Here is a 27,727-nt window from a genome sequence, read left to right as displayed (position 1 = left end):
TATGTGAGCTGTTATGTGCGAGGCGGTTTATATGTACCTGATACTTTGTATAATATAGGGTTTGCTACTAAAATCTACGTATCTGTACTGAATCACGTGTTAGATAAGCATGCTTACATAAGACACTATACCAAATCCAGTAGGGGACCAAATCCCGCATTATGCAAAGCTGTGTGGAGTATCGACCACCCTGGAGGCTCATGGACCAAGTGTGCTAGTACTCTCTGCCGCTGGAAAGAGTGCGAGAAATTCAGGTCTCGGGTCCTACCCGACTGATGCAAATACCACATGGTCACTATCACCTGCCCCAAGAGAGCGGCAGTCGGTTGGAGTCTGACGTGCATATCTCAGGCTCCAGCCTGAGATAGTATGTCGTCTACTGGAAATGCAGGTACCGTCTTTGTCTTGTTCGTCAAGTTGAACGCCACCTAGATAAGCACCACTCCGATCTATGGACGAATGCGTTTTTGGGACGCCCTCCCCCCAGTCTTTCACGAGAACCGACTGCAAGGAATGCTCCACTGGTTCCACGGATCACTACCTATTGTGTCACGGGAGTCAAAGAAACATAACACTCTAGCACCTCGATGATTCGGGTTCGATTATTAGCCACAAGTCAGGGACGGAGAATACCATGTGAGAACGGGTGGGATGGAAGACACGGGCCCCTTGTTGAAAGGCCTGGAACGGGCGGAAAGGGAAGTCCCTGGGTGACTTCATTGACATGAGATGCGTACGGAGACCGTGTAGTCAGGTGGACGAGGAACACTGGGCGTCAATCAATCAGGAACATGAGCCTCGATGAATTATTCCGTCACTTAGTCTCGGAAATGGCTCTTGACGGGTGGAAGAAGGAGCGATGTAGAGTATATCCAAGGGTAGAGTGCAGGGAAGGGTGCATGAGAAGGAACACAGATGATAGAAGGAGACATGCCGGGGGAGAAGAAAACGATAATTTTCAAGAGACTTGGTCTAGATAGTCAAGGTCAAGGTATAAAAGGGTGCATCACACACCAACCAAGGTGGGAGAGTATCTTTATTCGTTCTCTTCCCACCTACGTTCACCATGGCTACAGTCAAGTTCCCCCCAACCTCTGGCTTTTACGAGTTGGACTGTTACGTGGCACAGCTTCTGGGACAGGCCGGAATCCCTGCATTTATCTGGGGCGAGAAGGTCTTGCATGTCTACCTCCAGAAAAGATACGAAGGCTTCGTATGAAGACCCCTACCCCTACCCCTGGAACATCAGGCTAACACCATACACAGTTTCGTGGATGGGTTGTCCCCGATGAGGCGATAGCCAAGGCCGTGCAAGTGCTCGATGATGAAGGCTTCCCGCCTTGCAAGGACGGCAACGAATGCGCGGTTTTTGCACCCGATCAGAAGTTTCCAGTTCCTGATCATCATTACCACGACTACTACCACTCTACCAAGTCTCGGAGAAGTTGGGAAGGTGGTGTAATTCTCTACCAGAAGTCGCGGTTGTTCAGCGAGTTTCCGGAACCCCCAGTTGGATGCCCACGTCCAGGGGACCCCTACTACACTTTTCTCGCCTCAGGGCGCCAGTTCCAGAAAGCGTCCGACGAACCTCAGAATGGTCAGCCTGAGAACCAGTATCCGGTCAAGTTACCTGTTCCTGCCCGATACCTGGAGGCCATGTGCCTACTTAAAATCCGGGATATAGAAGGGTATGCTACAATTTCGTCTTGGAATTCGGCAAAAACAGGCTTTGTGGACTACATGAGAGATGAAGAGCACATCATGTACTATGTGAAAGATTTGAAGAGGTGGCACGACAAGAAGGACAAAGAATCTATGAGGGAGGACCCTGGTTTCCAATCGACTTGGGATCGGCTGAAGACACGGAGGGATAAGGAACTCGATGCAGCTCTGAGAAAGATCGAGAACAGAACACACACGTTGAAGCCGGATGATCTGAAGGAGCCGTGGCTGGAGTGGATGAAGTTGTGCGTGGACCGGAAATATGCCCAAAGCCAAAACGATCCTGATGGTAACACATGTGAGCTTCGGATCTATTGGGATATGAGGGAAAGCGGGACACTCCCCAAACCGGATCCAAAGCCCAGGGAAATTCTAATGAGAACCCTTCCTGTCGAGAAACGCCTCCGGGTTGCACGTCTAATTGACGATCCCGTTGACTGACTGATGGCATTGATCTCATTCATTACCTGGTGCCGGCGTCGTGTGCTTACAGTGTTTGCAGAATATGGGTCTGCTAGATGGCTCAATTGACTGGCGGTGTTCCATTCATTTTTCTCTCTTCTATGTTTTCGCTATTTCTGCTCTTGCAGATATTTGCTCTACAGTCATCAAAATGTGACCAATGGGCTTCCCGCCAAATCTATATAAATGGAGTTTCAGCATCGACTATCTACTTGGCAACAGAAACAATAATCCCACCGATTGTAATCTATAAAAAAGGGCATTATTCTATCAGACAACAAGACAAAACCCCAAACAAATCACAGGACAAACTAGAAGAATCCCGAAAATACAGGAAAAACATATAGAGACATACTGAAATAACCCCGAAAGCAGCAGTGACCCAACAATATTAAGATAGAACCGAGAACGAAACCAAGCAACTCCCCAGCGATCGTAGTAACCGAGCTCTGGCCGCATGGATGGCTAATAGTTTGGCCAATCTGATGGGATTACGTCCTCCCAATCATGCTGAGGCGCCGAAGCCCTCATATACTCTTAAGCCGCCCATTGGAGACTATCATTGGTGACATTGTTTTTTTTTCCCTCTTCACAGAAACTGAGAGAATTAAATCCGGAGACATAAGAGAGCCATGGCTTCTGGGAGAATGAGAGACTGAGAGGCGCAGCTGCGACAGAAGGATCCAGACCATGGGAGGTAAGACAGAGCAGATGTTCTTCAAGCTGTCGGGATCTGCAAGCCGGACAAGACGATAACCTTTGGTTCTCTGGAAGATCAGTGCTGCACGAGCCGCTGCACGAGCCACATTGGACGACCCTCAGGATCACGAGATGGCCTGCCTCAGCAAAAATATACTCTGGGGAACTGTGTTTTGTCTTTCCCCTGAACTTACCTCCGACTGTCGGTCCCGCCCTGCACCCACACCAACTTAATCCCCAGCCCACCTACAGACCTGAGCAAAAGGTCGCCTGCACCGGTCTTACATCGCTTTCTCTGATTCACATCAGAACATTTTGACTGGCCATGTCCGAAAGTTGATGATTACCCCCCTATTTTGGTGTATAGCTGAGACCCGTCAGAGCCACCAAGCCCAGACCCACCCCTTTCCCATCAAGACGAGCGGTGCGAAAGTCAATCCTGGCAATCACTCGCTTTACCGGCTCCAGATTCTTGGTATGGTATAGTTCATGGAAGATATGAGACAACTTGAGACTAACGACCGCAATACGCAGCCCGCAGTCATCGCTATGCTACTCGTCCTTCCCCCTCCTTTCCTTAGATGACGATCTCCTCGATTGGTTCGCGATCGGCTAGCACGGTACGCCTTCTTCGATTTCAATACCCTGCATCTACAATTATCCTTCCTCTCCGACCTTTTGCGGACACTAGACGGATGTCGCGTTTGACGGCGGTCTTTTCAGACACCAGCAAATCCCATAGCCCCACCCATTTGATAAGACATATCGCTCTGCGAGAGCGATCACGGACATGGCAGCTTCATTTCTACAAAGTTTAAAAAAGAAGGCGCTACAGCCACAGCGCAGGGTGCCATCCACGGACACCAAGTTCGTCTTCCACCTATTGGAATAGGAACCCAACATGGCGAAATCACGAAGGCCCGCGCGAACGTTCTACAGAGCACCCTATGTGGGTCCCTGGAAGCGCCCTGTGGGGCTTCGCCCAAAGGCCCTGCTACCTAAGTGTCAAGTGTCAATCCACCGCATGTCGATAGGCGTCCGCCCTGGGTGTGTACTAGTATCATTCTTGCTGTGGTATCGGTCCAGATCCCTGAGGGCCCGTCCACATCGAACGGTGTGGCTATTACGAACAGCTAGTGATGCAGGCTTTACTGCAAGGCCTGCTGTTCGCAGATAACTCCTGTAATTCTTTGCTACACGTCCCGGAGCCTTGTCATGAGCCTCAGGCAGCACTAAACGCAGGCAGTACCGCCATCCAGGCGGTGGAGTTCTGCCCGCCGTAAACTCAGAAATTCGATACATCATTTTCCTGTCTTAGACTCACCCTTCCCCTTTTTCTTCGCTTCTTGACTCATTGTAACGAATATTACCCCGTCCTTGGATCTTAGGTAGGTACGAATTGCTCGTTAGAACTAAGCCCTGAATTCTAGGATCAAAACACTCTGGACATCGTCTGAATGAAGCGCTAGCAATAATCTGCCGGGCAATCTAGGTCGAGCCAGCACCTCTCTGATTGGCTGCGGTTTAGATCCCTCTGATCCATAGTACCTAGGTAGATATTATTATTCTACCCCGATTGCTTGGCATCTCCGTAACCGACCCGTACGGAGTAGCTTTACTACTGCTCCTTGAACTCTCTTTACGATGTGTGTTAGCGCCGAGCCAAACTAGGTTAGCTGGTGAATCCTACCAGAGGAAATTGGAGTCCCCAGAAATATTTCCCGGCTTCTGATTGACTTTTCTATTGTGCTGTCAGGTACTGTCTAACATGTAGGGTGGTTTGTGAAGCGCTAGCGCGCTTCGCAACACTAGCTTGGGTCCTGGCCAAGAGAAATTCACAGCTCCAAGGCTTCTCATTGGCTCTTGGGATCTCTCGTAACGTGACCTGGCCATCCATGGATATTGACAGTACTCACCGCTGCCCGGGTGGGGGTGTCTGGGGGGCGGAAACGGCCCCGTCCCGTCCCCCTGGACCGCATATTCAGACCGTCAATCTGAGCCAGATCTCTACGTAGATTCAGGCCGTAGGTTTGAACCAAGTAATGCGTTTTTGGCATGCTTGATGGAGTCGCTTCCGAGCTAGATAGTACTTTTAGGAATGACATTACATGATATTTACTGAGTTGCTTCCAGTTGGGCTGCGGGGTTCCAAGTCTAGCCTGTATATTGCCAATGCTTACCGCCAGGTGGAAGGACTGTACGTACTCCGCTCACTACTACACACTCCCATGAGATACTAAAAGACCTTATATACAGCTTTGTACATTCGCATCATGAAGATCTTATAATAGAGACGGTTTAGAGAAATTCTGTATGCAGTATCCTGAGATGCGGATACTATATAACATTCACCATCAATATCAGGCCTCAGGTATGAATATAGAGAGGGCGGTGAGTTTCCGCCAGTTTAAATTACAAATCACTCCTAAAGGGGTAGGCGGGGAGAATCGAAAGTGTGTGGGTAAGTGGTTAGCATGGTTGGTGTATCTTGCCTCTCCATTACATAGTCAGGACTCTTCATGGGTTTAGAATGTAAGGTTTATGCCATTGATAGGATCTGCGTGTTGGGGTAATTGTCGATGCGCTTGCGCTCTTGCTCAGGGTGTTGTATATGATAGCTTTTGCGGGGGGCTGAGGCTGAGGCTGAGGACGAGGAATAGTATTTTGTCGTAGGGCGGTTTGGATTCTGTGGTGGGAATATACCGAACGTAACGGTTCCCGCGCTGAAAATAATGACGTGTTTGTATCTGGGTTTGTTACACTGGATTGCCTTAGTTGCTTTTTATTCTTTGGTACTGGGAAGCTGGAATATCTGTGCCGTAGGGGGTGAATGAGGTGGTATACTAGCTGCTTGGTTATGTAATTTGCCTGGGGATCATTGAGGACATTGCTGGACGCTGGATGGGGAGGCTTATCTTAAGGGGTCGTTAATTTTGGTTCGTGGGGTTGGAGAATGTGTGTGAGGACGATATTGATTGATGATTTGGATACAGCATCATAGATGAGGAAGGGGAAACAAGAGGGGAAGGGATTGTCATGTATGAAGAATTTTGAGGCTGTGCTAACCACAGCAACAGAGGATGACTACAGCAATCACAATGCTAAATATCAACACCCCTTGTCGATAGTAGGAGTGCTCCGTGTGTTGCATGTAGAATGCGGCGAGGGTAACCTGCCCGCACGTCGTTATGCAGCCATTGGCCTGGCGAATTGCCTAGGAAGGTCAGATAAATCAGGATGAGAAAGGAGTAGGAATCTGTGTACCTGAGATAGAGTCTGAGGTCCTGCTCCAGAAGGTCCATGGACGAGGTTCGTCCTGATGATTTGAGCCAGCATTGGCAGTGCGAGATACACATTGAACTGCCATGCCAACACTGACAGATGTCCGTGGTGTTGAATAAGGTGAGATCCAGTCCGCCCATCTATTCACTGCGACTCACCCATGTCTTTCCACTTCTCTTAGATATCCTGGCCACTAGAATTCCTGCAACGCTCTGGTGCTCAAGCTGGAGCTCCCGCTGCCTTCACGCCCGCGTGATGTTTTATCATGCGATACGCGAAGACTACACCAAGTTTCCTGTATCTGACGCCCCCCAGAGAAGCTGCTTATATGCGGTGAAGACATGTGACGAAGGAAACAGAACAGAATTCTTTAGAAAAAGTAGGCTCTCCTGACCTGTAGGCGAGCGTCTATCATTGCGATTCTGCCGCTTCTCCTTAGGTTGATTCGTGAAGCTGAAAGAGGACGGCACCGGATATTGTGGATAACACGGTCCGACAAATACATCCTTATCGTGACAGCCTGATCTGAGATGTATACAATAGGGATCCGCTCATCTTCGAAGACCTTCCCCTTCTGAACCGCTGCGTGTGGCGCAATCTGGGGGAAGAGAGTGGCCAGGTGGGTTTCATGTCCATCCTCGTCGCCCTGTCGGATGTCGTATCTTGCTCACCCATCTGAGATAGTGAATATTGGGCTCGGTGGCTTTTCTGGCTGTTTGTGAGAGTGCTTTGGTGCCAGGGTGTCAATATCGACGGGCTACTCAAGTCGTTTGCAATCTCATCTGCGGCCTGCCGGCTCTGTTCTGTGTGGGAAATAGAATCACACCATGACTTTACCAGAACAAGATCTTGCCTGGTTATAGAGAGAGTACCAATAGCTCGGTATTCTGACGTTGCAGTTAATTGTAGGTACCATGGGTAGTATTATCTACCCCAGATTTCAGGAGTCGTTACGATTGGGTGCCAATAAGTAGAGATCCGTGGTTCCGAGCAAAGGCTTAGAGTGGCAGACCTCTTTATAACAGGGGGTGCGCGTCTGGTATTTTTCCCTCCATCGCCAGTATGCCGCAGGAGCTTAAAGTTTTCCAGGAATGCTCATGTAGAGACAAGTTCAGGTCAGAAGTATGTAAAGAGCAGGACCATAGAGTGTGGGAACGCTAGGTCGTTCTCTGAGCTGTTCGCATATGTATCTCTGTGAATTTTATTTATGGCAGATGAAGCTTGCTTGCTTCTAGTCGGGGGTTTGTTCTCTGAGGTAGGTTGCTTCGACAGGTGCTGGTAGTTTGTCTGCCCGGTCGGTCTTGTCACTCGTCTGATTGAAGCCGATCACGCGCCACTCCTCGTTCAACGCATGCAGGAAGAATCACGGGTCTACAAGATAATCCCAGAAGTTGATATCTAGCTGCAACCACGGACTCGCTCCTCAGAATGTTTGTATGCTGAGAATGATGATGCGGCATTATACTGCTGTGAGATGAAGGGTTTGTATCGACAACATGCTGAGAAAGGATTGGGATACTTGCACCAAGGCTGTGTGGTTCAACAAATGAAATGGAGAGTGTGAAAGGAGGTGAAAACGAAGAGGAAAGAGAAGCAGTTTCGTTCTGCGTCTTATAAGGAGAACCCTTCCTGGGGCCTGGCATCACATGGGAGTAAGAGGGGGTGGGAGATGTAACGGTAACACAAAGGTTCCCCGCATGGCATTGGGCTTCTTGGATTGCTGCCCAACCGGTCGGCAGGGCCCAGAAGACTCTAAGATTGGGCATGTCGAGCAAAGGATCAGGCCATAGGTAGTGGTCTCTATTCCGAAGATGGTTGCAGTGGAGGTGCACCGGGGGGGAATCTCCGCCGCTTAACTTCTCTAAGTCACGAGACCTCGGAGTTCTTTCTTTGTGTGTCTTTCTCTACCGTTTAATCAACGCGCAAAGCTTTAACATATGCGGGTTTTTTGCGCGTTCTCATGATAGGTCTCTCCTTCCCACCCTCACTCTCACATCGTACAGCAAAGACTGATTTCTGCCAATCCTGAACCAAGAGAAAAAAAAAAGCATCTTACTCTGCACATAAAGTTTGCATAGCATACTCAAAACTCACACTAGGATTCTAAAGTCCAGATGCAAAGCCATCCGCTCGACTCTCACCTCCGAGATTCTCCGAAGCCTACTGTACCTGTGAAGACACGACTGATGAGACCATCGCCATCCCGACCTACAAAAGAGTTTGCACAGATCCACTGGGACCGTCCATCACATTAAGCGCACGTCCATGTCTACATAGTATAACATCCAAGAAGACTGACTCGAAATCAGTCAGTAGCGGAAAGGAGATATAATAAAGTCTAAGCGTAAGGAGGGCGGGTACTAAACACGGGAAGTGGGGAACTGCGGGCGGAGACAAAACTTAACGTCGATCCGAGGATCGCGTGGCGGGTGGCTTGTTTTAACTCCATGCTTGGTTTGTGGTGCACAAACAGGTACTGGTTACTGGTTGCTTCGCTTCCACATCTCAAGATGGCACGATATTTGCAAAGAGATATTGATTATCTTCGTATGTCGGAGTGGATGCAGGCATAAACATCGTAGGACAAAACAGACGGGAACGGAAACTTTTCTGCGTGCTGCAAACCAAAGGGGGTATTTACACAAACTGCAAAGCATGGAGTCAAGATGTACAGTCATCCGTCGTGGCAAAAGGATCATGAGAAAATCAAAGCATGGAAGTACGTTTAGCCCCCTTTCCATTACAGCTCCCTCCAAGTTCAACCAGGACAACGTGGTCTCAGCGGCCCCAGCGTGAAAAGTCCAAGTTCTGCAAGATATTTGCGTCTGCAGCCGCGTTCCAATCGGTAGCAAAATCGCTCCGGACCGAGGTACTGCGCGAGGGCAGTTCCTCGGAAAATATGTTGGCTTTGGTGTTCCGGCGTTGACCCGGGTAGGCGCCCTCGGCAGCGTCAGGACTTTGAGCCTGCGACCCCAGCACTCGCTCACGAAGTCTCTTGATCTCACGCAGTCGGTTGCGCCAGGACGAAATGTGCTCGCCTCCTTGACTATGCCAGACAAGCGAGAACACGGACGCATTGAGGGCAAGAATGCGAACAAACGGAGCCAGATTCTTCCCGGAAATGAGTTTCGGCACCGCGGCAGGTGATATTTCTGGGAACCCAGGCTTGCTCATTACCTTCACCTGGTAGAATAGGTTTTCAAAATCAGTCCGCTTCGAGTCTGCAGTACCCTCATTGGTAAGACGACACACAGGGTTGATAACAATGTTGACAAAGTTGAATTGGGAAGGAATCGTGTTGAAGTTGAAAGGAGTGTTCGATCGGTTGAAGATGATGTTGACGAAATCATTGCCAATGTGGCGTTTTTTGCTGACGCAGGAAGGATCGTTATCAAAGTTCGTAGGCATCATGGTTGGAACATGGTAGACAATCTCCGTAACCCGGTCACGCCACGCGTAAGTAAACTCGCCATCGAAGTCAGCATGCAACCCTTGGGTATTGAACCGTGCACCCTGAAGGGGAACCTTGGTTCCAAGTCTTGACAGAAAGTACTCGTAGTCCGGGCTGCCGCTAGCATTGCAGAGAATCTCCGCTTCGGTTGTCTGGCCGTTATCGACGTAGATAACGCCAATCTTGTGCCCGTCCACAATATCGTTCCGATCAAACGTGTTCAGTGCCCGTCGGGTCATGTCATCTTCGGGAAGAGGAATTGGCTGCATCACAGTGGGGGTGGGGAAGGCCGTTGTTGTCAGCTGGAGCATGACATGGCTAGGAAGAACAGCAGTGCGCATGGTGTCGGAATGCAAGTGAGCGTCGGGAGTTGGAGGAACCTGATGAGGAAGGACGGGCGCAGTTCGTTGCTGATACATTGCATAAGTGGTTCCTGACGCCTGCCTCTTGGTGATTTGAGTTAAGCCAGAAACCCCAGCCGTCTCAACGGTCACGATGCTCATACCCACGACCCATGACTTTTTCACTGCAGGCCCATCCTCGGGGGAAGGAGGGAACGTCGGATATGGAATGGTATCGCCCAAATCCGAGAAAGCCGACCGCTGCATCAAGTCGATGAAAACCTGGCTTGGCTCCTCGACCGTCTCTTTTCCGTGTTCATCCCGATAGATGAGCCTGCTGGTTATCCAGTTGACATGCTTTGCTCGATCCTGTAACTTCAATGACAGGAACCAGAAGATCATAACGTGATATGTAAGAGTATAGATGTATCTGGACATCCCGTCTTGAAGCGAAGGATCAGATGACTCTGCAGGAGAAGCTAAAGAATCTCGCACGCCACTTCCGAGCCTTGACGAGATCTGGGGCCCCCTGGTAGGAGACTCAGAGGTCTTGAACCGCTGCTCTCTAGAGGTTTGTAAGAATCGAATACAGATGCCAAAGACGGTGCGGATCTCTTCCTCGCGTAGGTTGATATAGACATCAGGCAGGCGTGCAAGGAGGGCCAGAAACTCCAAGATATGCACAGCAAGGTTGGACATCGTAATGACTTTGGACATCTTGTCCAGAATCCCATTGAGAGACTTGGTCACTGACAGCGGAATTTCATGGCAACAGACAGACAGTGCATGTATACACCCACGAGAAGTACCTCCCCAGGATCCAATTATGCCCATCATGAATGCGCGTACGAGTTCGTCTTCTTCACTCTTGGCGAAATGTTCATGATAACTGATCAATGAGCAGAGGAACTCGAAGATATAACCAGCTACGTCCGTCTTTTTCACGCCAGTGGAAGCTGGTGGCTCACGGAACGAATCGTTCTTGACCTGATCACAAAGGATGCTGCGCAATAACTTGACTTGAGGAACCGCATTGCTGAAAAGATCTTTGTTTTGAAGCTGACTCGCAAGATGGGTAAGGACATAGCTGTAGAGATCCCAGTTGACCTCGCGTTGTAGCAGTGAGATGACTGTCTCAAGCCACATGTTCGCCTTCAGTGCCACTTTTTGTGCTGGGTCTGAGTCAATGTGGTGACTCGTGTCCGGCGTCGCATAAGCGTACACGAAAGGACTTGACTCATCTGGGGGTGCTTCAGGAAGCACCTGCGGAGTCGCAAATGTCCAGATCGGGGGCGTCAGTTTCGAAGCGCGAACAGGAATGATCGAGTTGCGTCCTGTCGACCTAGAAAGCACGGATGGCTCCCGCGCGGAGTGCCTTCCATGAGCTGCTGGCCGTCCTTGATCATTCTCAACGTTATGATCTCCAGCCGAGTCACCATGTGATTTGGAGCCGGTCTCGAAGTTCCGCCCGGAAACACTCATCATGAAGTCGTTTTCAGACACGGAGGTCACAGTGATTGAGCCCGACGAATCACACCGCAATCGGAATAATAGCTTCAAGGACGTCAAGCGCGAGTCCACTGGTCGCTCTGAGGACTGCGCTATGTTCAGGAGTGCTTCATATACCGAGGCTGCCTTGTTCGCCGACAAGTTCAAAGATCGAAGAAACATCTTGACAAGTCCAATCGTACATATATTGGCCAAAGACAACTCCAGCACACTGTTATAAGGATGGCGTTCGGAGGACAAAGTCGAAGATTCAGATCCGAGAACCGCTTCCCTGTCCAGATCTTTATGCATGGGCGCGCTCAATATTTCCACCAAACGCTTGAAACTATCGTCATCACTGGCGAGCACAGAAGCATCAACGAAGAAAGAGACCAACGATTCTAAGAAAAGGATATCATCCTCATCAGCAAACCTTTCCAGCATGAGATCAAGAAGCCCTTGTTCCTGGAAAAGGACCAAAGAATCATAGGTTGAGAAGGAATCCTTCACGGTATCCAAAGCCAGGATCCGAACATCGGAGGGTTTGCTACGGGAGCGAATAAAGCAGCGGATGAGTCGTTGATTCTGCTGTATCCACCCCGGCTTCTCAGGGGAACAGAACCCTTCAGTCCGGATGGTGTTAAGGACGAGTTCAGCCTGCGGAGGCTCAATGTACCGACATGCATTCATTAGGAAACGCGTGGCGTCTAGCCGTTGCTGGTGGTTTAAACGATCCCAGAGAGTCTCAAGAGTAGATGCGATTTGAATGGTGTTTGCCAAAATGTTAGATCGTGCGTCGTCTAACACACTGCCCCGCGGCTGCGCATCAGGCATTGTGAAAGAGGTCTCGTCGGGCTCATCAACGGCCCTAAGGGAACACGAATTCAATAAATTCACGAATTCGCCCCAGTCCTGGTCCAAAGCCAAGTGAACAAAGTCACCTTCCAAAATATTCAGACACAGTTCCAAGATATCTGCTTCCAACCGGCCATCGTCCTTTTTCGCGACAACTTGGAGTGAGTCGATCAAATGGGTGAACTGGAGTTCAGGTATCCCATCTTGACCGTGCGCACGTACAAGATCCATGAACACATAAACCGTTCCCCGCACAACGTTGAGATTACGGGTCTTTTCGCCGCTAGACTCCGACAGAAAGGAATGCAGATTATCCATCATCTCGGCTTGTCTCCTTGACTTGGCCAAATTTCGGACCGCTCTGGACGTGGGGCCAGACAATGATTTGACAGATGCATGGATGCTGCATAAAACCTCGAGCATTGGAACAAAGCTCCCATCAGGAACATCTGCATAGAGTATTACGGCATCAAAAAGACTCAGGGAGTTCTTTATGTCAGTAGCAACGCTCGTCTTTCTGCAGATCGTGAAAATCTGCTCTAATAACGTCTGAACCTCGTCATCGCTAGGTGGCTTGCGTTGCAGTGTGATCAGGTCGACTGCGAACTCCAGAAGGGCATCCAAGACAGCGCCATCATATCCCTGCCCGTTCACTTTCGATTTCCTTGCCTTTAACCGCGCGGACGAAATTAGTTCGTACAACGGAACTAGACAGGCCGATATCACAGGGAGAATAGACGAGGCTGCAAAATCCACTTTCCGCCCATGATCTGATAGGGCTATCAGAGACTGGACACGGGCGGGAATAACATCGTTATCTGAGGGGTTCAATATTGACTCAAAGACGATGCGCCGCGCTGCTGGAGACAAATCTTGACGCGCCGCAACGGCTTCTAACAACATCGATCCACTCCGTCGAGCTTCTGGCGAGCTCACATGCTGGAAGAGATGTGCCCCTGCCTCCCAGAGAGCGAGCGATTGTTCCGGAGTAAACCACTGGATGGACTTTGATATTTGCTCCGCCTCATCAATAGCTTGGCCTAAGGACTGCCTCTGCGCCAACGTCCGAACCGCCGTATCGAAATCCCGCGCACCCGAGGTGTCGGAGGAGCTAGACACGACGCTGCCACGATGCATTGGTTCAAATCCCAGTACAAGCCGACTACTTCTGCGTCCATCCGTCAAGTGCGATAAAGAATCACTGCTGTCCTGTAGCGAGACGGGAGAAGGTGACTTTGGGCGGGTAATGCTTAGAGACTTGAATACGTCGACAAAACTTGATGCTGTGTGCTTGTTGTAGTATGGGGATGGACCATCGTCAGAAGACATGCGTCCCAGTGGACGGGGGGAGGGAGTATGGGCTTCTTCAGGGCAAAGGATTATATATCTGTCCGATGACCGGTCAGCGACGGAATTGTGACTAGAGGCCACGGAGGTCACCGGTCAGCTGGAACTGACCAGGTCTACATCTGCGGTCCACTTTACACCAGATCTCACATACCATTGGCAGGTCACATGTAGGGATCAACGACGAGAGGAGACCCGCAAAGGGATATATATGAGGCTTTTATCGGAGGTTACACTTGGACAGCTGCTCCAAGCGGCATAGCAATGGATCAGAAGTACTCTGCAGCCGGGATCGGAGATTGGTTGAAGGAATGAGATTCAACTTTTAGCCAAACAAAGGAACACTGCTGAACAAGCACAGGCGGACAACGAAGAGACAGGGAAAGCTAAGTGATACTGGGTTATAATCAGAGCAAAAGTGTGCCAAGCCACTTTTCCCCTCCGAGCAGCGATGATGATGATCTGGCGGACGTCGGCACCGCGTTGATCCGCACAGTCACCTGATGGGCAGAATGACCCCGCGACCGCCGCTCACCGCCCATATTTTGCAAAGCAACCGCCAAACAAACTGCCAGTCCAGGAAATCAAGCTCCCACCCGGCTTTTACTGAGCCATTCGTTATACCCTGGGTTACAAAGAAATCCCCCCCCCACTTCTGCAAGGTTGTCCTTTCATCATTACAATATCTTGCTCACCTCCCTCACCTGTGTCACTTACTTTTCTCACCTGCACCGCGGTCTGGGCATATTAATCTCATCCCCGCTCCAAAATGGCTGATGGTCTTGGGGCTGTTGCGCAGCTCCTCGAGGCAAGCTTGGATCCCAGGCAAAACAAGCAAGGTCAGTGAATTTCCTTTTCTTGTAGCTACACCGGAATCTGATCCATCGCTTATTTGCACATTTACTCTGCACAAGTGGAAATCCCCAACTAACTTTGAGCCAGCCGAACTTGCTCTTCGCCAGGAAGAAAAAAAACCCGGCTATTCTTTGCAGCTTCTCCAGATCACAGCCTCGGCATCCTATCCTTATAACACCCGTCTTGCTAGCGCGTTATGTTTTAAGAACTTTATCAAGAGGAACTGGACCGATGAGGACGGAAACTACAAGCTCCAATCGGAGGAAGTTGCTACCATTAAGCGGGAGCTGATCAGCCTGATGATCTCCGTCCCCACGGGCATTCAGACCCAGCTGGGAGAAGCTGTTAGCGTCATCGCCGATAGTGATTTCTGGGAAAGATGGGATACACTTGTGGATGTAAGCTCCAGGCCTGTCCTTTTTTTTCGCTTTGTGCATTGTCAATTGACGTCCGCAGGATCTCGTCTCCAGACTCCAGCCGAACAACCCCGCTGCCAACATCGGCGTCCTACAAGTCGCGCACTCGATTTTCAAGAGATGGAGGCCCCTTTTCCGATCGGATGAACTATACAGAGAAATTAATCACGTCCTCGAAAGATTCGGCAGTCCCTTCTTGGCTTTGTTCGAGGTGAGTTCAACCAGCTCCTTCATTGTCTATTCGTGCCCTCGAGGCCAAGATCTCCATGGCAATCAACTCATTCAATTCTAGGGGCTTGATTCCTATCTTGAGGAGAGTAAATCCAACAAGGACAATCTTGTTCTAGGATTCACGCAGCTCAATTTGATGATCAAATTGATGTATGACCTCTCTTGCCACGATCTTCCTCCGATGTTCGAAGAAAATATTTCAGGGATAGCCTCACTTTTGCTCAAATATCTGACCTACGATAACCAACTTTTGCACACCGATGATGATACGGAAGCCGGACAGCTGGAATTTGCCCGTGCGGGGATTTTCCAAGTTTTGACATTGTACGTGCAGAAGTACATGGACGAGTTCCAGCCTCACGTTGGACAATTCGTCGAAAGCTCATGGAGCTTCTTGACCCTCATCGGTCAGGAGACCAAGTATGACATCTTGGTCAGCAGGGCTCTGCAATTCTTGACTTCGATCGCAGGCATGACCGAACATGCGTTTGTCTTCCAAGCTGAAGACACCCTTGGACAAATCATTGAGAAGGTTATTCTGCCCAACGTCAGCCTGCGTGAATCCGATGAGGAGCTTTTCGAGGATGAGCCGATTGAATTCATTCGCCGCGATCTGGAAGGCTCTGATAGTGATACTAGACGGCGCGCCGCCACGGACTTCCTGAGACGGCTTGCCGAGAGATTTGAGGACTCCGTGACCAGAGTCGTCCTCAAGTACACCGAGCACTACCTTTCCGAATATGCCAAGGCTCCCGCCGCGAACTGGAAAGCTAAGGACACGGCAACCTATCTCTTCTCTGCAATTGCGGCCAAGGGAACTGCTACTTCCAGCCACGGTGTCACTGCTACGAACAAGCTCATCAGCATTACCGATTTCTTCCAGACACACCTTGCTGCGGACTTGATCGCCGATGATGGCGTGCACCCTATCCTCAAGGTCGACGCCATCAAGTATCTCTACCTTTTCCGGAGTATCATCACCAAGGAACAGTGGCAGGAGGTTCTGCCTATGTTGGTCAAGCACCTTGGCTCCTCTGAATATGTCGTCTACAGTTACGCAGCCATTGCCGTAGAGCGGGTCCTCTATCTTGCCGATAGCCAAGGTCAACCGATCATTTCGCCCGCCACCATCACTCCACTATCCAAGGACTTGTTGGAACACATCTTCTCCCTGATCCAGAAGGACCCGGCCCCCCAGAAGGTACAGGAGAACGAGTTTTTGATGAGATGTGCTATGAGAGTCATGATCGTCATCAAGGAAGGCGTAGTCCCGCATACCGACAGTGTCCTTCAGCATCTGATTAACATCACTAAAGTCATCAGCAGCAACCCAAGCAACCCCAGATTTTACTACTTCCACTTCGAAGCCCTGGGAGCTTTCATCCGGTACGTAAACACCAGCTGCCGGTTTATTTTCAGTCACTGACTATTGACTTTAGGTTTTCTGCACCTGCTAACCCGGAGAAACTTGAGCAAGCTCTTTATACTCCTTTCGCGGAGATTCTCCAGGGGGATGTGCAAGGTATGTTGAAAACAGCACGTGAAGGCTCCGTGCATAAATTACTGACGCTTGACCAGAGTTTATGCCTTACATTTTCCAACTGTTTGCTGCACTTCTTGAGGCAAACCCCTCGGGAACATTGCCAGATTATTATCAGAACTTGATTGCCCCGATTCTGATGCCTGTCATGTGGGAGTCAAAGGGCAACATTCCCGCGCTTGTGCGGCTCTTGTCGAGTATCATTAGCCGCGGATCTCACTACATTGTTCAGAACGAGCAGATTGCACCCATTCTTGGTATCTTCCAGAAGTTGCTTTCAACCAAGGCCAATGAGGGCTACGGATTTGACCTTCTTGAGTCGGTGGTTGCAAACTTCCCTCCGTGAGTGAAGCCTCCGAGCAATCAGCGAAGTGATTACTGACGCTCTTTTAGGGCAACACTGGAGCAGTACTTTGTCTCGATCCTGCAGATCATCCTCACCCGCCTCCAAAACTCCAAGACGGAAACTCTCACCCTCCGATTTGTTCGCTTTTATCACTTTGTTTCCGCGCAGGACGACAAGGGTTACAGCGCTGACTTTGTCATTCAGGTGATTGACAAAGTCCAACCAGAGTAAGAATGCTCTAATTTGACGACGGAAGTGGGCATGCTAACCAATATCAGGCTTTTCACTCCCATCTATCTCAACATCATCCTTCCAGAGACGCAAAAGCTTGCTCGCCCGTTGGACCGCAAGACCGCTGTGCTGTCATTCACCAAGACTCTTGCTAACTCGGAAGCTTTCGCTACCCGGTACAAGAAGGGATGGGGTTTCACGTGTGAAGCTCTGCTCAAGCTGCTGGAGCTGCCACCTCTGCCTGCTAGTAAGGACGATGTCATCGCCGAGCATGATGTGGAAGACATGGCGTTTGGAGTTGGTTTCACAGCACTGAACACTGTGCGGCCACAGACCAGAGACCCGTGGCCCGAGACAGGTGCCGACCTGAAGGCCTGGACTGGCAAGTATCTGAAAGAAGCAGACAAGCAAAACGGACGTATCTCTGGATTCGTTCAGGAGCGTCTTGGAGCCGAGGCTAAGACGGTGCTGCTTAGCTATATTGCATGAGCAGGGTAATGGGTCGCTTGCGCTTTCACTGGGGTGTTCTTTGTGCTGTGTCTAATAACGCGTCCTTATCGGACCATCTCTGCATTTTGTAAAAAGAAATCATGGAGGAAATGTTGACTACTTCAACAACTCCATTGCATGTCCTTATGAATTAAATTTAGATGATATTTATATTCCTCAATTTGCTTGTAGGCAGCTTTGCGATTCTACATGCCTCGCGTGCTAGGTAAGATGTTACCAGTATCAATGAACAAACCGTTAAGTAGCAGATGTCATCTACTTCTGTTCCTGCTGTAAGCTTTGTCGGTCGGGCAGTTGACGTGGGCTCTGCTCATGTGCATCGTCCCCTTCTGCTTCCAGACTCTCCTTGCCGTCCTCAAGGTCTCGATACTTCCGCCGGCTCTTTTTTGTCTTACTAGCCTTCTTCTTCCTTGCACGATCAACCCTGATAGCAGCGCGGCTTTGGTCTCCATGGAGCAGCTGCTCCACCTTATCGGCGAGAAGCTGACGGGCAATCTTCTCATTCTGGGATCGAGATCGCGTGGCTTGGGACTTGACCACTACGCCAGTGGGTTTGTGTATGAGCTGAACGGCCGAGTTGGTTTTGTTCTACGCGTTGAATGACCATTAGAATCAAGGAGGGACCATCGGAGTGTAGCAGAGCAGGGTTGCATACAATCTTCTGCCCTCCCGGGCCGGTGCCCTTGAGGTATGAGATAGTCACGTCGGCATCTTGGATTTTGAGGCGGGGCGGCAACGCTTTGTTGGCGAGGGATAGCGCGGAGAGGGTAAAGAGCCTCGGGCTGGGAGAGTAATTGGAGGTGAGAAAGGGGCGGTTGAATTTGATGTAGGGGGTCAAGTGGAGGGGACGGAACATGGTGATCTGAGGGGCGTTGGTTCCATCTGTAGGCGCATTGCTTGATTACTTGGGGCAGGAAGGTGGTTGGCTGCTGCAGGACCCCAACGGACGGATGCACGCGAAATACGATACTCTGTTACTTACTTACTTACATACATAGTACTTAGTTAGTTACAGGACCGGTCGGTGACTAAGGCAGTCTAGCACTTTGTAGTTTGTGACTAGCCTGTTTGTTCCCTTTATCCATTCGTATTCGGGTCTTTTGCCTCCTCCACAGTGCAATCCATCCAGTGCAGTTCTCCTATTGTTTTTTTTTTTTTTTCCCTGTAGGTAGTAGTACTACTCTCGACACTACTCAACAGGTTCCGTCCGGGCCCGGCTTCCTCTTACCCCCCTACCTACTTCAGAGTTCAAAACTGGTTGATAGGCATGGAATAAAAAGGCCAAGCGGAGAAAGGGTGACGTACGCGCCACCCAGTGGGTGGCCGCACGCCAAACCGTGTCAGATCGCGCGGGAAAATCGACCCCATGAAAGGCAGGCCCGACAGACAAGCCATCCATCCATTGTTCCCGCGAACTTGCTGGGATGCACGCACGTCTGAAAGTTTGCAGTCTGCATCGGTGCATCCTTAGGCTGGACCCTTAGTGGACCTGGTCTTGAAACAGTGTCCAGATCGAGCATGGACTGGACTGGACTGGACTGACTTAACTTGACTTGCGGACTTGACGGGTGCCTGATTAGTAGTCGCATTATTATCCAATCCAATTATCTGAAGCTATTCTTAGCTGAGGTGGCCATCTCGACCACTTTCTTCCACTTCCCCCATTCCTTTTCCACTGGGCCTGAACTTCACCTCATTAGAGTTAATTTACCACCTTCTGTCATAATAATAATCAAAGCGGCCCCTTCACCGACTGATCTGCTTTGGGTCGATCAACCCACACTTTTATTTTTTCTCTCCCTTCTGCACCCTGCCGACCTAAGTACCTCTCTGCAGTACTCAGGACTGACTGTACATTTCCGACTCCTCCGTATCCACCACCGACTCAGTTCAGATCATGGATGCCTAATTGAGAATCTAATTATCCTTTTCATCTTCTTCTTCTCTCCTTCTCCAGCGCGCCGTCGGACAAATCACTTCATCTCCACGGTCAACGGCGATTCTACCCCAGGGGCAGGAGCCAATTCCCCCCCTCACTACTACCGGCGTTCTCCAGACTTTCCTCCGCCTGGCGCTTTTGGCCTTGTCCTCGTTCGCGACCGCCACCCCTTTCGCTCAATCCTTCTACAAACCCCAGTCTCAACCATGACTCTCTTCCTCTACATCATTAATTCGTTGGTGCGCTGGGTTCGGCTGAAGATATACCAATATGAGGTGACCTTCGCCGTATACATGCTTACGCCAACCGAAAAATTCATTTTTAGTACGTCTCTTCTGTGAACACCTGCGCCAAATTTTGCGAGAATTTTTCTTTTCGTGTTAAGCTAACCAGTGGTGTTCTAGACTCGATCCTCCTCACCCTCATCTCGATGATTGTAACCGGCATCTACGTCTACCTCCCCAATCACATCCGAGTCGTCTATGGTCACCTTTACTACTACTGGGCTGGCGAGCGCCCGTTTATCTCTGCGAGTCTCCCATCCTTCAGCTCCGTGTTCAGGGAGACCGGTACCCAGACTCTAGGAGTAATGTACGAAACGGCCAAAAATGCCGCTGCGACGGCCACTGCTCCAATTGCCGAGCTATGACACTTCCTCTTGACTGCAGCAACAGTACGGCTGGGTTTCGTTGGTGTTGGCGACGATTGTGGACTGGTTAGGTCATCTGCCTTCTTTGTTCCTCATTGTGATACCATCGGGGCTTTCTTTACATTGACTTTTCGCTATTCGTATCAGCAACCCTGCTGCTAATAATTATCCACTATGACCGCATGCCTCTCTTGTCCCCGAGCATGAATTGCATCAGCCTTTCACGATTCATCGCACTGCTGCACCGAATGGTTCCTATCGGCGTTGTGAAGTTGTTTCATGGAGTTTGAGTGATACTGTTCTGAACGGGTCGGCGTATCTTAGGAGTTTCTGATCTTCGTTCTCCCCGCCAGTCCATACTTGCCTCACTAATATTGTCTATACTGTATCGAGGCAGCTATCGTTACGATCGAATGCCCCTGGAGTCATGCTGTTCTATGCTACCACCTGAGATCCACTGGCTGCATATCCTCTTCATCCTGGGTTATGATTTCGTACCAGGTATTACTGTGACACTAGCCATTGTGGCTGTTACAAGATTTCACACTATCATGCTCATTTGAGCAAAACTTTTGATTTACATAACGCCTGAATATAACTACAATTATAAAGTCAAACACAGATAACAGAAGATGATAAATATACCCAATCCGATCAACAGACCAACCAACCAACCAATATACAACTCCCGCCGTGCTCAGAGAAGAGTGTTATACAAAACAAAACAGCAGCCATCAAAGATACACAGGTTTGACATGTGTAACGTCGCTTCCGTATCCCAATTCCATCCGTATATAGACCGATAGTCAGGTACGGTACGTATTCACATTAGTCCGCCCACAACCGCCATCACAGTCCCCAAATTGGGCTTTCACCCCTTCTTCTCGTCTGCATAGGTGGGCATCCATGCAAGATAAGTCCAGCCATATATCAACCTCACATAGACCCAATCAATTACTCCGCATTTGAGGATTCCGCCTGCGTCTGCGCCTGTGCCTGCGCCTCCAACGCCTGGCGCTGCTGTCGCTTCTCTCGACGAACAGCATCCACCATACGCATGCGCGCCAGTTCACAATCAATCTCTTCCTTCTCCAGGGGGATCTTGTGCGATTGTTCGGTGGTGGGCCAGAAGCCGGGGACGCTGAAGCGGTCGTCGAGGTTCGTACCGAAATAGTACATCCAGCCGATAGGGAAGATGATGTACATGCCGAACTGGGCGGATTAGATTGGAACCTTGGGAAATGGGACGCGAAGGAAGGGGATGCATACCTTGAAGACTTCGAGGTTGCCCCCCTGGAGTCTGCGGAGGATGGAGGACATGGTTATTGACGGAGGTGGGATGATGCACAGAGGGACAGATGGATTGGTCGATATATGGGTTTGTTCTGTTCCCTAGTATATCTTCCTTGGGTACCCCAAATCCTGACGTGAGATTGAGTATGCTAATATTCGAGATCCGGTGTTCTGAGCCGTGCTCCGACGACAAATTATCTGGATCGTCCGATACCACCAAAGATCGGATTATTATCACGGAGCTTCCGAGACGCCCCATGCCGGATTGCAAACTGAGCAAACGTCCCACGTGCCAAGAATCATGTGATCTGTCTTACTCATCGCCGGTCGGCTTCCCGGAAACCGAGGCTCACAGCCTCGGTCCGTCGGTTTCCCCGCATACAAAGAAACCGTTATGGCTGATCCCTGTCGGGGGGAGGAGTCCACCTCCTTATCTGACAGTTAGGGGCGGATTTATCCTGGGGTGGACTGTGAATTGCTTTTTAAAATCTTTGCTCCCTCGCAGTACCTGCGTTTGCTGTCACTTCTTAGACTTGCTTTTTGCAGCCGTTCAACAACCACGCCCCGCATACTTATCTCTCGGCCAAGCGTATCAATTCTCCGACAATCATTAACTATAGACCCCATCACATCACATCACATCACATCCCATCTCACCCCTAATTACCAACTTTCTATCACAAACAACTCATCCCTCACCATGGCCACCGAAGACCCCATCAAAGTCACTTACCAGGGCCGTCTGGCAATCATCACCCTCAATCGTCCCAAGAAACTCAACGCCCTCGACGCAGACCTCTACTACCTCCTCGGCGAACGCCTCCGCGAAGTTGACAAACGGTCTGATATCTTCATCACAATTCTCACCGGCACCGGACGATTCTTCTCCGCGTAAGCCCCCTCCCCCTTCCCCCTATTTCACAAAACAACCAAATCTAACACCCACCCACCCACCAGCGGCGCCGACGTAACCAGCACCCGCCCCGGCGGCAACCTAAGCAGCCAAGCGCGCCGGGAAATCGCCCGCTCCTTCGTCATCAACAACTTCGACCTAACGCACACCTTCGCGCACCACTCCAAGATCCTGGTCGTGGCTTTGAACGGCCCCGCCGTCGGCCTCTCCGCAGCCCTAACCGCCATGGCCGATTTCATCTACGCCGCGCCGCACACCTTCCTCCTCACGCCCTTCGCCTCTCTGGGCCTAGTAGCTGAGGGCGGGGCCTCGCGGGCGATGGTCGAGCGTCTGGGTATTGCGAAAGCTAACGAGGCTCTGATCATGAGTAAGCGGCTTACGTGCGAGGAGTTGGTGGCGACGGGGTTCGTGAATAAGGTGATTGAGGCGCCGAGTGGCAGGAATGATGATAGTGAGGGGTTCTTGGGGAAGGTGTTGGAGGAGGTGGAGGAGAGGTTGGGGGAGCATTTGAATCAGGAGAGTTTGTTGAAGATTAAGGAGTTGGTGAGAAGGCCGGAACGGGAGGTGTTGGATAGGCAGAATGGGTTGGAAGTTTTTGCGGGGTTAGAGAGATTTCTTAGTGGGGTGCCGCAGGAGGAGTTTAGGAGGTTGGCGGCTGGGGAGAAGAAGCATAAGCTTTGAGTCTTGGGTGGGAAGGGGTGTGTAAATAGTATGTAATGGGTGGGTAGAGGTGGGGGTAGATTGTTAGATTAATGCCATGCGTTAATGTTTAGGATGTATACCAGGGGGGTTGAAGTAAGTAACACTTTTATTGACCCTCTTTCGCTAGTCCGGAACGCCGTCTATGCTGTACATTGTAGATCGTAGCAGTATATTGAGTAGGGGTGGGTAACCGGTTATTGGCCTTCGGTCTCGGAGTCGGACTCCTGCGCCTGCTTGGCAAGAATATCCTGCCACTGTCCCAGGAATTCACTCATACCACCGGGTCCGGTCATAGAAGCTTCGACCACTTCCTTCGGTAGCTTATGGGCCGAGTACTGCGGTGTCGTGAACGCATATGCCTCGGGGTCATCGCGCTTGATGAGACGGAATTCCGGGAACAAGGGAGCGTCATTCTCGTTGGTGGGCTCGGACTCGGACTCAGATTCGGTTTCAGACTCCTCATCCAGCTCTGCATCCGCAGTCTCACCATCGTGTCCATTGAGCGAAAGCCGCACAAACTGCACCTCTTCCTCCTGAATACCCACGGGATCCTTCATCCGCAATATCTCCAGCCAACTGAACAAAAGCGAGTCGGTCCGCTCGGCCCACGGATTTATATCAATAAGCCATACCCTCTCATGCGGAGGCGGGATATAGACATCAAACACAAAGTTGGGATCCGGGAACGTATCCCTCAGCTTATCGTCGAAGAACGATTGGATCCGAGATCGCAGGGAATCCCGCATGGGGAAGAGGAAATCGAAATGGTTCTGATCACGCTGACAGATACACAGAAGGACTTTGTTGCGCACAAAGCACCGGAACTCGAGCGACGGGTTGAAGTTGACGTATTTGCGGAGAACGAGGTAGTAGGGAATTTCAGGTGGTGCGGAGGAAGAGGACTCGGTGGTATCGGGAACGCAGTCATCGAAGGGGTGTTCAAGGTCGTGAATGATAAAGTCACTACTTTTGAGGAGGAGGTAGATGTCGTTGGCTGTGCGACATTGTGTGTCGTTGGTCGCGGACATCCAGGTCGCATCTTTAGGTGCGCTCCAGTTCAGCTTGGGCGTCACCTTGCCTCCATATTCGGTAATTGTGGACTTGATCTGGGCGTGGATTTCGGGCCACTCGAGAGACGGATCGGGTTCTTCGTCGGCCCCATCATCGGAGAATGTGTCGTCGTTGTCGTCGTCGTCCGTCGGCGGGGCAGCTTCTGGCGGCAAGACGATACCGTCGGCGCGCAGGTAGGAAACGAAGGGGGCGCTGAGGCGGATGGCGCGGGATTTAGGGACGAGGGTGCGGTAGCTGTGAAAATGTAGGTTTCGGTTAGCATTTTAGAAGAAGACTAAGAGGGTGGTGACATTGCGGCATACCGAGGTTGCCATTGATGATAAGAGCAGTTTAAGATGTGGGAGTAAGTGACTGGAGGGAAAGGCAGCCTTGTGAGCTCCTCGATTGGAGTGTCGGCCGCCGGAGCTGGCGCCTCTGGTTCAATGAGAGGCATGATGGCTGTATGCAATGATCACAGCCGATTGTGTCGGTGAAGACGAAATGGATGTCTGTCTTGTCGATCGCAAAGTCCGCGGGGTCGTTTTCTTTTTTTGGGATGACTCAAGTCTCTTACCCGAAGAGGCATGGTTGATACAGACATGACCGTACCGTACCACAGCGGCATACTGCCTCAGGCACAGTAGGTCGTCATCCAGTCATTACGGGTTGCGTAGCATCATTCTAGGTAGCGTACCGGTTGGCATTGTCGCTCCGCATTGCTAGTTCTCCGCCAGCATCCTTCCCCTTCGCCATGGCATCCGACGGCCCTGATCCCCAGAGCTTGAAATCATGGGAGGATGCATTTCACTATCCAATTCCTACTGTGCGCCGCGTGGAGCAGGAGCTGCGCCGGGACATCGCAAGCAATAAGGAGAAGCTCCGGGCTCTTGTTGGGTATGCCACAGCCGCATCTAAGTTCACTCCAGTCAAAGCTAACCATATGCTATGCATATAGCACGAGGTACCGAGAGCTTGTTGGTACTGCCGAGACGATCGTGTCGATGAATCGCGAAATGGAGGATGTGGATTCGACACTGGCCGACATAGGACGAAGATGCAACCCGCGCCTGATGGAGAAGATGTACACGCATTACAATCAGATAAAGGATGATTCACACGATGAGGGTATGATGTCTTTGTCGGGTTGACTTTGGCATTCAACCAACAGCTGATGGGGAGTTAGATGCCGCGAAACGAGCGCTCGGGGGACAACTCGCTTTACTTCACCGCTGCGCATCGTCAATATCAAAGCTTTTGAGAAGACGCGGCTCCGTCTTACTAGTGGCGAAGCTTATGGTCGTGTCTCGACGTCTACAACATAACCTATCTCAACAGAAGTCGGTGCCGCCGTTCGTGGAGAACCTGCGCAATCAACTGGCTTCCGTTCGACGGACTCTCATAAGGAGGCTTCAAAAGCGCCTGGCTTCTGCCAAGTCCACAGCTGACGAGATCATTGAGGCTTTGGCGGCATACTGCCTAATAACCAGCTCCTCTTCGGATGACGCCATTCGCAACTTCCATCAGGTCCGCTTAGATGGCATTGGAAGTCAGCTGGAACTTGTTGACCCTTCAGGCGATAATGTTTTAAACAGCCTACGACTTTATATTCAGACTCTCCAGACTTCCAAGATTCTGCTTTCCCGACGGCTGTCGGACGTTCTCAGCAAGCTCAAAGCAAGGCCCTTATTGACGGACCCTGAAATCCGAGATTTGGACGACTTGAACCTCGGTGTTCTAGGGCGTTGGGTGACTGCTGATGTCAGTAACTTCACACCTTGGATCAAGCTTAGCGAGTTGTCGAAGTCAGAAGCCGAGAAAACCATCAAACAATGGTCGAAGCCAGCTTTCGATAAATTCGTGCATGGGTGCCGGGCTACCTTGACAAACTGGTCGGATTTCTCAAAGCTTCTCTCCTTACGCCAGAAGACGTTGGAGCTTTGGCTTTGCTCCCGAAACTCTACACCCACGCATTCCTCGTTACAGGTACTAGAAGGGATTAGGTCGGCCTTCAACGAACGACTTACGAATGTTCTATTGGAACAAGCCAAGGCTTTGGATCTATTCGGCCAAGAACTCGCATCTGCGGTGTCCAACTGGAGCGACAGAGGTCACACAGCTTCCCAGTCGCTTTGGGCGGAAGACCTAATCTCTCTTGACTACTCCAACGGATCTTCTGCGTTCAAACAGGCTGTTACGAATAGGCTACTAGGGCGTGATGATGACGTAGCTGTTGTCCTCGAGACGTATCAAGCATGGCTGTCTTCGATCGAGGAATCAAGGGAGTCTATCGATGCCTTGCGACAGCTACGTTGGTCTGACGCCCTGGATGAAGGCGAAGATGAGGATCTCGATATAGATATTCCCTCCATCTTGAATGATGATGATCCCAGGCTGCTGCGCGAGGCCCTACAGACCGCAATTGGGCAGGCTTTTGATGCACTCCAGAATTCACTGAGCGCAACCTTCAATACCCTCGGAAAGTCGGGCCGAAGCGCCGAGGCTGCTTTCATGCTGAAGGCTATTCGACTGGTCCGAAGAGATCTTCCTGTCCAATTTATTGCCAGCGATTACGCGCTCTCCCAGATTGTCGTCCCCGAGTTGCAAACAATCCTGGCCAGGGAGATAGTCATACGTGCAGGCCTCTGGAAGTCCCCAGCTGTTTCAAATGGTAAGTCTGGAAAATTTCCAGGCCGTACGCTCTGGGAAGGTGATCCCGAACTCCCGATTCAGCCATCACCATCGACATTCAAATTCCTGCGTAAGGTTGTGCGATCCATGGACCAGTACGGCGCTGGACTTTGGGACGTTTCTACAGTTCAGGTCCTTAAAAGTTCCCTGCAAAAGGAACTTTCGGGGCCTGTGGCGTCCGCAATTGAAAGCTTAAAGACACCTAGCCTTGCTCAGGACAACAAGACATCTGCGTCAGAGGCTGCAAATGGGTCAACTCCGGCCCAGAACGGCGAAGACGGCCACCCCGAGAAATCAGAGTCAGAGAATACGGTCTCCAAAAATGCTGAAGACGTCAAAGACCGGATGATTCAGCTGTATTTCGATACCATCTACCTTGACGATGCGTTCACCAGTCGAGACTCTGAGCGTAGCCAGCTGGCGGACGTACTGGGTACACTTCGCAGCAGCCTTGACATTCCTGCAAAGGCCACCAAGACCCTAGAGCAAGCCGCCCATGAGTACTGGAAACGGACCCAGCTGTTATTTGGGCTCTTGACCGGGGCAGCCGAGCAATAAATCGCGTGCCATTGGCGTAAATGTATATAGATCGAACAATCCATACCTCCTTCAAGCGACCAATCAGCGCGCGCATGTTTGCCCTTTCCCAAGCCCGACTAGCGTCCGCGGGGGAGGCTCACCGCCCACGTCACGTTTCCGGCGGTGACGATGACTTCG

At 50.7% G+C, this 27,727-nt stretch overlaps 10 protein-coding genes across 10 annotated transcripts; 6 read left to right on the top strand and 4 right to left on the bottom strand.

Moving 5' to 3' along the window:
- The first annotated feature begins 705 nt into the window (after positions 1-705).
- Positions 706-2,437, top strand: BO94DRAFT_153626 (uncharacterized protein). Its single transcript, XM_025605822.1, has 2 exons — positions 706-1,213; positions 1,267-2,437. The coding sequence occupies exons 1-2, from the start codon at positions 1,067-1,069 to the stop codon at positions 2,161-2,163; spliced, it is 1,044 nt and encodes a 347-aa protein (XP_025465561.1). The 5' UTR covers positions 706-1,066; the 3' UTR covers positions 2,164-2,437.
- A 6,506-nt stretch (positions 2,438-8,943) lies between these two features.
- On the bottom strand, positions 8,944-13,629 carry BO94DRAFT_470748 (putative GTPase activating protein (Tsc2); the record flags this gene model as incomplete). The annotated part of the gene is made up of 1 exon (XM_025608351.1): positions 8,944-13,629. The coding sequence occupies one exon, from the start codon at positions 13,627-13,629 to the stop codon at positions 8,944-8,946; it is 4,686 nt and encodes a 1,561-aa protein (XP_025465560.1).
- A 596-nt stretch (positions 13,630-14,225) lies between these two features.
- On the top strand, positions 14,226-17,934 carry BO94DRAFT_496592 (putative chromosome segregation protein Cse1). The gene is made up of 8 exons (XM_025609298.1): positions 14,226-14,486; positions 14,590-14,900; positions 14,959-15,129; positions 15,211-16,535; positions 16,589-16,671; positions 16,728-17,031; positions 17,083-17,262; positions 17,314-17,934. Exons 1-8 carry the CDS (start codon positions 14,417-14,419, stop codon positions 17,753-17,755), a joined length of 2,886 nt encoding a protein of 961 aa, XP_025465559.1. The 5' UTR covers positions 14,226-14,416; the 3' UTR covers positions 17,756-17,934.
- On the bottom strand, positions 17,915-18,721 carry BO94DRAFT_537107 (peptide chain release factor family protein). The gene is made up of 2 exons (XM_025612191.1): positions 18,432-18,721; positions 17,915-18,364 (listed from the first exon to the last, which is right to left on the bottom strand). The coding sequence occupies exons 1-2, from the start codon at positions 18,630-18,632 to the stop codon at positions 18,032-18,034; spliced, it is 534 nt and encodes a 177-aa protein (XP_025465558.1). The 5' UTR covers positions 18,633-18,721; the 3' UTR covers positions 17,915-18,031.
- Positions 18,722-19,921: 1,200 nt separating this feature from the next.
- On the top strand, positions 19,922-20,364 carry BO94DRAFT_470385 (serine palmitoyltransferase small subunit family protein; the record flags this gene model as incomplete). Its single annotated transcript, XM_025608330.1, has 2 exons — positions 19,922-20,039; positions 20,120-20,364. 2 exons carry the CDS (start codon positions 19,922-19,924, stop codon positions 20,362-20,364), a joined length of 363 nt encoding a protein of 120 aa, XP_025465557.1.
- A 1,014-nt stretch (positions 20,365-21,378) lies between these two features.
- On the bottom strand, positions 21,379-21,684 carry BO94DRAFT_429004 (uncharacterized protein; the record flags this gene model as incomplete). Its single annotated transcript, XM_025607470.1, has 2 exons — positions 21,379-21,576; positions 21,634-21,684. Coding segments are annotated over 2 exons (249 nt in total), but the record flags the coding sequence as incomplete, so codon positions are not given.
- Positions 21,631-22,399, top strand: BO94DRAFT_153553 (uncharacterized protein). Its single transcript, XM_025605821.1, has one exon. The coding sequence runs from the start codon at positions 21,723-21,725 to the stop codon at positions 22,269-22,271; it is 549 nt and encodes a 182-aa protein (XP_025465555.1). The 5' UTR covers positions 21,631-21,722; the 3' UTR covers positions 22,272-22,399.
- Positions 22,138-23,311, top strand: BO94DRAFT_153505 (dodecenoyl-CoA isomerase). Its single transcript, XM_025605820.1, has 2 exons — positions 22,138-22,548; positions 22,615-23,311. The coding sequence occupies exons 1-2, from the start codon at positions 22,358-22,360 to the stop codon at positions 23,249-23,251; spliced, it is 828 nt and encodes a 275-aa protein (XP_025465554.1). The 5' UTR covers positions 22,138-22,357; the 3' UTR covers positions 23,252-23,311.
- Positions 23,312-23,466: 155 nt separating this feature from the next.
- On the bottom strand, positions 23,467-24,776 carry cdc123 (cell proliferation protein CDC123; the record flags this gene model as incomplete). Its single annotated transcript, XM_025614003.1, has 2 exons — positions 23,467-24,577; positions 24,646-24,776. The coding sequence occupies 2 exons, from the start codon at positions 24,774-24,776 to the stop codon at positions 23,467-23,469; spliced, it is 1,242 nt and encodes a 413-aa protein (XP_025465553.1).
- A 297-nt stretch (positions 24,777-25,073) lies between these two features.
- Positions 25,074-27,568, top strand: BO94DRAFT_470302 (uncharacterized protein; the record flags this gene model as incomplete). Its single annotated transcript, XM_025608323.1, has 3 exons — positions 25,074-25,216; positions 25,278-25,447; positions 25,506-27,568. 3 exons carry the CDS (start codon positions 25,074-25,076, stop codon positions 27,566-27,568), a joined length of 2,376 nt encoding a protein of 791 aa, XP_025465552.1.
- Positions 27,569-27,727: the final 159 nt, after the last annotated feature.

The sequence above is a fragment of the Aspergillus sclerotioniger genome (assembly GCF_003184525.1).
Source record: "Aspergillus sclerotioniger CBS 115572 chromosome Unknown BO94scaffold_21, whole genome shotgun sequence".
In the NCBI taxonomy this organism is placed as follows: domain Eukaryota; kingdom Fungi; phylum Ascomycota; class Eurotiomycetes; order Eurotiales; family Aspergillaceae; genus Aspergillus; species Aspergillus sclerotioniger.
The sequence above is the reverse complement of the archived record's forward strand: the minus strand, read 5'-3'. Positions and strand labels throughout refer to the sequence as shown.